General features: G+C 42.4%; 1 protein-coding gene across 1 annotated transcript in view; it reads right to left on the bottom strand.

The window, feature by feature from the left end:
* The window catches only part of smarca2 (SWI/SNF related BAF chromatin remodeling complex subunit ATPase 2), a 42446-nt gene that overhangs the window by 21288 nt on the left and 12781 nt on the right, over window positions 1–8377 (bottom strand). Inside the window, exons 13-20 of the mRNA XM_007547345.2 lie at window positions 7247–7304; window positions 6964–7061; window positions 6683–6830; window positions 3076–3239; window positions 2484–2550; window positions 2282–2392; window positions 1264–1506; window positions 625–738 (exon numbers count right to left, since the gene is read on the bottom strand). Coding sequence (XP_007547407.1) covers window positions 625–738; window positions 1264–1506; window positions 2282–2392; window positions 2484–2550; window positions 3076–3239; window positions 6683–6830; window positions 6964–7061; window positions 7247–7304 — 1003 coding nt within the window. The remainder of the gene's footprint in view (window positions 1–624; window positions 739–1263; window positions 1507–2281; window positions 2393–2483; window positions 2551–3075; window positions 3240–6682; window positions 6831–6963; window positions 7062–7246; window positions 7305–8377) is intronic.

Genomic DNA, 8377 nt, shown 5'->3' with positions numbered 1-8377 from the left:
GTGTTGTTTCAGATCAATACAAATAGATATTGATTAGTTTAATTATTTTAAATATCTGTCATGTTACCAAACCAGCAGAGATTAACTAGAGATTGAGTGGCTAAAGCCTTTCCTCTGCCTACATTACCCAGAATGCCATGCGGTTCCAGATTGAAGTTCAGTGAAATTATTGAACATTCTTTCAAATTTTATATTTACCAATAAAAGATAATGATTCTGAGCTCTGGATCATCTCTACATGTAAATGAACTGAACTTATATAGAGCTTTCCAGTCATTTGACCACTCAAAGCGCTTTACACTTTACATTCGCCCATTTGCACTCAAATGCTCACACATTTACACACCGATACGCAGCTCGGTGGGCAATTTGGGGTGAAGTGCCCAGGGGCGCAGTGCCCAGGGGCGCATTGACATGTGGCAGGAGGAAGCTGGAATCGAACCTACAACCTTCCGATCGCAAGACGACTACTCTACCCACAGAGCCACGGTCGCCCACTGTCATACCCTTAACTGTCACCCTATAAAACGTTAACATCGTGTCATTGTGACAGTTAAGGGGTTAAAGGTCGAGCAGCAGTGAACATTTTGCATGTCGTAACAAACGTCAAAGTAAACATCTCACTTTCTCAGGCAGCTGAGACTCCACCTCCTTCTTCAGCCTGCGGAGCAGAAACGGGCGCAGCACCTTATGCAGACGGCGGATGATGAGGATGGTCTCTTCCTCGTTAAGGTCAACCTGAAACAGACGAGGGGCAGAACCTCAGAGTCCGGCCGGGCAGCCAGTCCTGAACCGACCGAGCCTCTGCACCAGCTGTCCAGGAGCATCCCTGGACATTTTCACTGGGGATCCACTTTCATCACTACCGATACTCATATGTGAGGGTTCGTATTGGCCAATACCGATCCAACACAGAAAAACAGCTGAGCTAAAGTAAAACCTTTCCTTTTTTTTAAAAAACAATATAGAATTACAAGTTTATTTGTTACCTCTGCACCAGAACAGCTTCACCAGCTTGATAAGCATGAAAAGCAGCTTTAATTATTCAGCCTAGGGAGGGCAATATGGACTTAGAATGTTACTGCGATATTTTGTGGCACTTCATTAGTTAGTTATGCTTCCTTCATAGAAGAAGAATAAGTTGTAGCCACAATTCAAATAAAGGAAATTGTGCAACACATTTTAAAGGAAAGCTGTTAATTTAAACCCATTTTAAGGTTTTTCTACTATAACAGTCAGAAGAGCCTCAGTTTAACCAGTTACCCTCTCTCCAGTCATGGCGAACGGCGCGTTGAACCACTGCTCGAAGGTGCTGCAGCTTTTAAAGATGGTGGGCAGCAGAAAGTTGAGCAGGGCCCAGAGCTCGGGCAGCTTGTTCTGCAGCGGCGTCCCGGTGAGCAGCAGGCGGCGCGGAGCCACGTAGTGGGTGTTCAGCACCTGCGTCAGCTTACAGTGGTGGTTCTTCATGCGGTGGCCCTCGTCCACGATCATGTACTTCCAGCGGATCTGAAAACACCGGCGGTGGAGTGAGAACTGCAGCATCGTTTAAATGCTCCGAAACAGCAGCAGGGCAGAGAACTGAACATAAGCACTTTATGGAAAAAGACTAAATTATTCCATGGATCAAATTTAGCCCTGAAGTTCTTTGCCTTGGCTAATAAAATATCGTATTTTCCAGACAATACGTTGAATTTTTTCCAAGGTTTTCAGGTTAGGGATGGACAGAAAAAGACTGTCTGCTAAACCTCTGACAGCTAGCTAAGCAAGGTTAGATGGTGACTTAATGGAGGATTTCCCTCCATTAACGAATGGACACATAAAATATTGTTTTTATATCAGTTATTTTTGCTACTTTGGTTTCCTGAGAGACTCAACTTGGGGTTTGCATTAGCTGAAAGCAAAAATCATCAGAAATAAATGCTTGAAATTTATACTTTAAGTTAATAAATTTGTAGATATTTGTCTGATATGTTTTAGGTGCACCTTTTTAAGATGTAAGTGTTTTCCACATTTCCACCCATCAAAACCCTGTTCTCATTCTTAGGGACATCAAAGCTCTGGCTGAAGCCAAAAGTTAAATATTGCAAAAACAGACTGATGCTTTTAATGCTGCAAAACTCATTATTTCATTCAGGATTCATTTTGTAACGTTGTACAGAAATAAAAAACAAAGAAAAACAACTGAATATAAGAGATTTCTCTTCAAACAGAACCGGTTTTTTGAAAGCCTGAAAGTTCAGAGCGGTTTCAGCCAACGGGACGCATCTTTGATGTCTTTTACCTTCGCCAGGATGTGTTTGTCCTTGATGATGTATTCATATGTCGTTATGAGGACGTTAAACTTGCCGCTGCGGAGCTGAGGGACGAGACCCCGACGCAGACCAGGAGTTCCCTTAAATGGAAAAGGCAGGAAAAAAATAAAGTTAGCAAAAAAACAGATTAAAAACAGCTCAGGTGAAACAAAACAACAGATTTGATTTTACCTTGTAAGCAATTTTGACCACAGAAGGAGCCCATTTGTCAAGTTCATAAACCCAGTTGGACAAAGTCCTGAAAAAGAGCAAATGAAACGTTTCAGCTTTAACTTTCATCCCTGGATGGTGTGGATGGTGAACCTGGAGCACTCAAAGCATCCGTCTTCAAAGGCAGCAGCTTAAATCACTTTAAGAGCCACTTCGACTCCATCATGTGCAAAGATACAGGAAGGAGAGAGGAGAGACACTCGAAGATCACTGCAGAGGATCGGCGACCTAATTGGACGACTTTCACAGGTTCAGAGAAAATTGTCGACATCAGACAGAAGGAATCCTCCAGGATGGCCGGAGGATTTCAGCTCACATTAAGACATTTCTAACAAAAGGTTTCATTAAAAAATGAAACTCTCCCTCCATTTGGACTAAAGAGAATAAAAGGGAATCAAGGTTGTCTCTGCTGAAAGCATCGCTTCCCCACTTTAGATTTTTATTTGTATAAAATTGTGAAACAATTATCCACCACTCCAGTCCAGTAAAACACCCTGTCCTGCTGTGTGTTTGTAGTAGCAGGCTGTCTACGCTAAAGCTGAGGACGGCTTACGAGAGAGGAACGATGATGAGGTAGGGGCCGTTGAGCCTCTTGTGCTCCATCAGGTAGGTGATGAGGGCGATGGTCTGGATGGTCTTCCCCAGGCCCATCTCATCAGCCAGGATGCCGTTCAGGTCGTTGTTGTAGAGGGACACCATCCACTCCAGACCCTGGATCTTAAAAACATACAAACAACATTTCAGACGGCGACACGCAGAGCTGCAAAGTTTCTATCGCAGAAAATGACACACTGCAGATAAACCAGCTCCGTTTAGTCCTCTGTAGTTCAACTCCAGTTTGTTTGGCTAGAATGTCTGGCTCGTTTGTGGAGGTGTGAATGTGTAATAAGATCAAAAAGTGAACTCTTCATGGTGAAAGTATGAAGAGAAAACAACAGAATTTAAATAAAATCTGAATGTCAGTTTTTCTACCCCAAAAAAGATTTTCCTGGTGAGCTCGCTGCGTTTGTTTTTCCATCAGAGAAATAAAGCAGGTGGAAAAATAAACAAGCTGCAAAATAACAATGAACAAAAGACAGGATGATGAAACGGAACAAAAAGGAGGCCAGCGGCTGCAGAGAGGAGGTCCAATTATAAACCCCGCGTCTCCGATCAGCGCGTCCGTCAGCGATGTCTCCAGAAACAGAAGGCAGCTTTATATTAGCACAAGAATAGAAATATTACTGCTTCTCTAAATTCTCCAGGTCTGTTATGCAGATCGATGCTGGAAGTGGAAACAAGTGATCCAATTATTGGAGAATCCCTAAGGAGCAGCAGCACCGCTCACATGAAACCAACCCAACAGTAAATTAGCAGGATGTGCAGAGAGACAACTGGATGCTGAAGGAAAAATGATGTGAGCTGCTCCCAGTTTGGTCGTTCGTCCTCCACCTGAGCAGCACAGTGAAACCACAGCAGATCTGCTTGGTCACACCTGACTGCCTGCAACAGGTAAGAACTCATTTACAGACACGCAGGACAAGATGGGCATCGGCTTAAACGGCTCCAGAAGGATCCAGATGCCTGACTAATTGCAAACAATATGCTAATGGATGCAAACAACCACAAAACTAGGCTGCAGTCAGCCAGCTTCACATAATGTATATGCTAATTAAGAATATGAGGATTATTAAGATGCAATTTTTCCTAAACAAATGATCTGGCTGCTGCTTAACTTGTATTAAAAGTACAAATCTCCAGCAGATTACTTCCTTCATGTTAGAGTTGCACTGAGCAGCTTTTTGCTGAACAATACAGATTTCCAGGTTGTTTGAGCTTTTAAAAGTTTATTTTAATACCTAGAGACAGAAAAGCTCATTAGCAAGAAAACACATGAACCGTAAAAGACAGAAACGTGCTGCAGGTTCGTATCTCTGACTCAAACAGAATGAGGAGATTATGTGACTACAAGCATTAAAACTTCACCTAACTTTTATTGTTAAGTTAAAAACTGGATCAAAGATGGAGAAGAAAAACTAAATCAGATTTTAAAAGTATCTGCCTGCTTATCTCTGGTCAAGATTCAACAAAAAGATTCGGGCATCACAGATTACTGTAGCCAGAACTTTAATACGTTAATAATTTAGATTAATTAATTACAGAAATTTTAATAATATACAATAAATCATTTATTTCATTTTCAGGACGGAACCTTGTGAATCCAGCGTTTCTGGTACACCCATAAGTTTGACGCACATCATCAGCTCCCATCAGTGATGGACGATAAAGCTGCTTCTCTCGGCCCATCAGGGTTAATTTAAGCTTCTGAAAGGTGATGTGTGTGACTGTGTTTCAGCAGAGTGGAGGTTATTATCCGATAGGATCCGTCCTCCAGCAGGACTCCAGTCAAAGGCCAACAGGGTCTGCAGGTACCGACTCTGGATTCCCAGTTTAGGTTGAATCCTCACCGTCAATTTCCATGTAAAGGACATTTTCACCCTAAATGCTTGGATATTAAAGTCAAACAGAAACTATGTGGCTCAGATTTCTGTTAAGACCAGGATGTTTACCTATTTCCCTTCAGTTTGTTCAGGGGGTGAAAAAAATCTACATTAAATAAATCATTTCTAAAAGCATTTTTTTGGGAATTTGAAGTTTGGGTTGGGAAATCTACAACTTTTAACTTTTGTAGTTCAGAGCTGAAAAACTGCAAGTGGTTCAAGTTTTTCAACTTTTATAAAAGTTTTTTTTTCACTTTTTTCTATTTGACCAAATTGCTGAAATTAAACTAAAAGCAGATGCGCCAACATGCATGCTGCACCGTGTGCGCTGAATGAATTTTAAATGGCAGCCAGCTCTTTCACTCATGGAAACAAGACAATTATTTGTTAACTCCAATAGGCTTTTAAAATCCATCTTAACGAGCAGAAAATGACTACTCCATTACTGTCACCGCTGTATGTCTTTTCTGTTAGACAACTGTCTTTTTGACTGATTACTGCCAGGACGACGTACGACTCTGTAAAAACCTGCTTTTCCAACGCCGGCGAAGCGTTTTAACAGGAAAATATGCAACATTAAAGAGTCAATGAGAGGAAAAATGACTGCAGATGAAGCTGAAAGTCTGACAAGAAAAGGGATTTTAAAACCAAAATTAAAACTTCAGCTACCCGATTAGGTCTAAGATAAAAATGTGTTTTGTTTTAATAAAAATCTGGAAACATTTATTCACATTTTGCAACAAAAAAAGAGAATAAAGCAGCATAATTTTGGGGGGATTTTAAAATTGAAGGCAAATGATTTTAGATTTGTTTTCAGATTTGATCTCAGCCGTCTGTCTGCTGCTCTTCATGACGTTTGTTCTCCTCTCAGGCCTTCGCAGAACAGAAGGCCGACTTCCAATTCACATCCAACTCCCACTTAGAAGGTTTCACTCATAAAAAGGGAATATTTCCTTCATCTTTCCTCTTAATCACTGCTTTGTGTCGACACAAAAAACCCCAACAAGCCTTTTTGAGGTTTGAGTTTCTGAGAAAACATGAAAAGCTCAAGAGGAATCAAAACTCGAGCAAAAAAACAGATGAATTCATACGGCTAATTTAATCCAATCCAAGAGTGCAGATCTGTTCAGTCTAGTTCTACGCCTTGTGCCCTGAGTGACGTCAGGCTTTATTTATTTATTTTACATTACTTTTAGAATTCCTAATTCCACTTTCTGAACCGTCTGAAAGGTTTGTTGGTGTTTTTTTCTGGTATTTAAATGTTTAAGTGTGCTGTACTGCTGCTGAGTTATCAAATAAATGTGTAATTCGGTACATTTATGTCTTCAGAAACGTTTTAAGCTGGTTCAGCTGTTTCATTTAATCAAGTTTAAGCCTCTTTACATAAAAACTCTAAATTACAAAGTCAACTTTACATTTTGTCTTCACCAGAGTCATACACATCAAATATGTTTTCAATGTTTCATTTAATACAGTTCAAAAGCTCCAAACTCTAACCAGCTGGGATTTTAGTCTGGATTTAAAGGAACTCAGTGTTTCAGCTGTTTTGCAGTTTTCTGGAAGTTTATTGCAGATTTGTGGTGGACAGAAACCTAGTGAACCTCAGATTATCGGCCTTGGAAGTGAAAAAAGTGGACTGGCTCGCAGCATTTCAAACGTCGGAGGCGGTTTGATGTTCACCTGGTACTGTTTGAGCATGCCGTTGATCAGCAGAGACGACTGCTTCTCCACCTTCTCGATGACGGCGTGCGCCACGCCGTAGTACGACTGGGAGCTGGTCTGCCCAGTGGGGACGCTGTACTCATCGTCCACGTCTTGTTTGGCCGACCTGATCGTGTGCAGAGGAAGAGAGCAGCTGAAGAGCTTTCGACTCGTCTTTAACTTCATTATGCCTGCATTGGACTCGTGTTTTCTCAGAGTTAAAATGTAATATGTGTGACAATGAAAAACAAATGCAGTACTCGATGATGTTCTTGGCGTCGTTCTTAGCCTTTTCGTCTCCGTTGGGATCAGTTTTCTTCTTCTCCTCCGTTTCCGCCTTGCCCATTTCCTCTTCGTCCTGATAAGGCCAAATTGAAAGCAGATCATTGAAACAGAGTCCAAACATATCAAAGGCTAAGAATTAAAACTGCTTGCAGCTACCGCCCCCTGGTGGAGCAACCTGCTCACATACAAACAGCAGGCAGCTGATTCAAAGCAGGGCAGAACTGAGGATGAAACATGATGCTGATGAAGGTCACTGACCTCTTCCTCGAACTCTGAGCCGCTTTCCTCGCTGTCTGAACGGGGAGCGACTTCATACCTGGTCAGAACAAAAACGGACACAGGAAGTTTCCACCATCAGCGAAGATTTCAGAAATCAGGCAGAAACAGAAACATCTTGAGGAACGGCTGAACGGCTGCACACCGTTTGGTTTAGAACCAGAACAATCTGCATCCAGTCAGAGTCTAAGGCTGGGTGTAGGATAGATCAGCAGGTTCCTACAAACTTACTTTTTTAATGTTTCCAGTAGATTTTGTGCCAATCTAGACATAAATTCTGAATCGTTTCGAAGGCTTTTTTGACTAAAGGATGATCCGTTTCAGAATCTGTAGCAGCTCAATATTTCACATCTGGTTTGCATTATTCTACAGAAGAGTCAGAGATCGGATTCATATTGAAGTATCAGCTGCTCACCCAAAATGAAAGAAATCAGAGGTGATTCATTGGTGCACCCTAATAAAAGCACAAGTAAATAAAAAGCAGATGTGAAATGTTTTGTTTGGACTGGCTTCTAAAGTCGACCAATTTTAAACCCAAAGAAGAGAAATCCAGATTCTGGAGGCCACTGAACAGAACGCTCCGTCTCCTCAATTCTTCACTTCAGCATGGAACCATCAGCAGAACGCCAGCAGGTCAGCAGAAGGTCAGCAGAAGGTCAGCAGAAGGTCAGCAGAACCTCAGCGGAACGCAAGCAGAAGGTCAGCAGAAGATCAGCAGAACGTCAGCAGAAGGTCAGCAGAACGTCAGCAGAAGGTCAGCAGCAGGTCAGCAGAAGGTAAGCAGAACCTCAGCGGAACGCAAGCAGAAGGTCAGCAGAAGGTCAGCAGAACGTCAGCAGAAGGTCAGCAGAAGGTCAGCAGAACGTCAGCAGAAGGTCAGCAGCAGGTCAGCAGAAGGTCAGCAGAACCTCAGCGGAACGCAAGCAGAAGGTCAGCAGAAGGTCAGCAGAACGTCAGCAGAAGGTCAGCAGAAGGTCAGCAGAAGGTCAGCAGAACCTCAGCGGAACCTCAGCGGAACCTCAGCGGAACGCAAGCAGGTCAGCAGAAGGTCAGCAGAAGGTCAGCAGAAGGTCAGCAGAACCTCAGCAGAACACTAGCAGAAGGTCAGCAGAA

The sequence above is a fragment of the Poecilia formosa genome, unplaced genomic scaffold (assembly GCF_000485575.1).
Source record: "Poecilia formosa unplaced genomic scaffold, Poecilia_formosa-5.1.2 Scaffold20, whole genome shotgun sequence".
NCBI lineage: Eukaryota > Metazoa > Chordata > Actinopteri > Cyprinodontiformes > Poeciliidae > Poecilia > Poecilia formosa.
The sequence above is the reverse complement of the archived record's forward strand: the minus strand, read 5'-3'. Positions and strand labels throughout refer to the sequence as shown.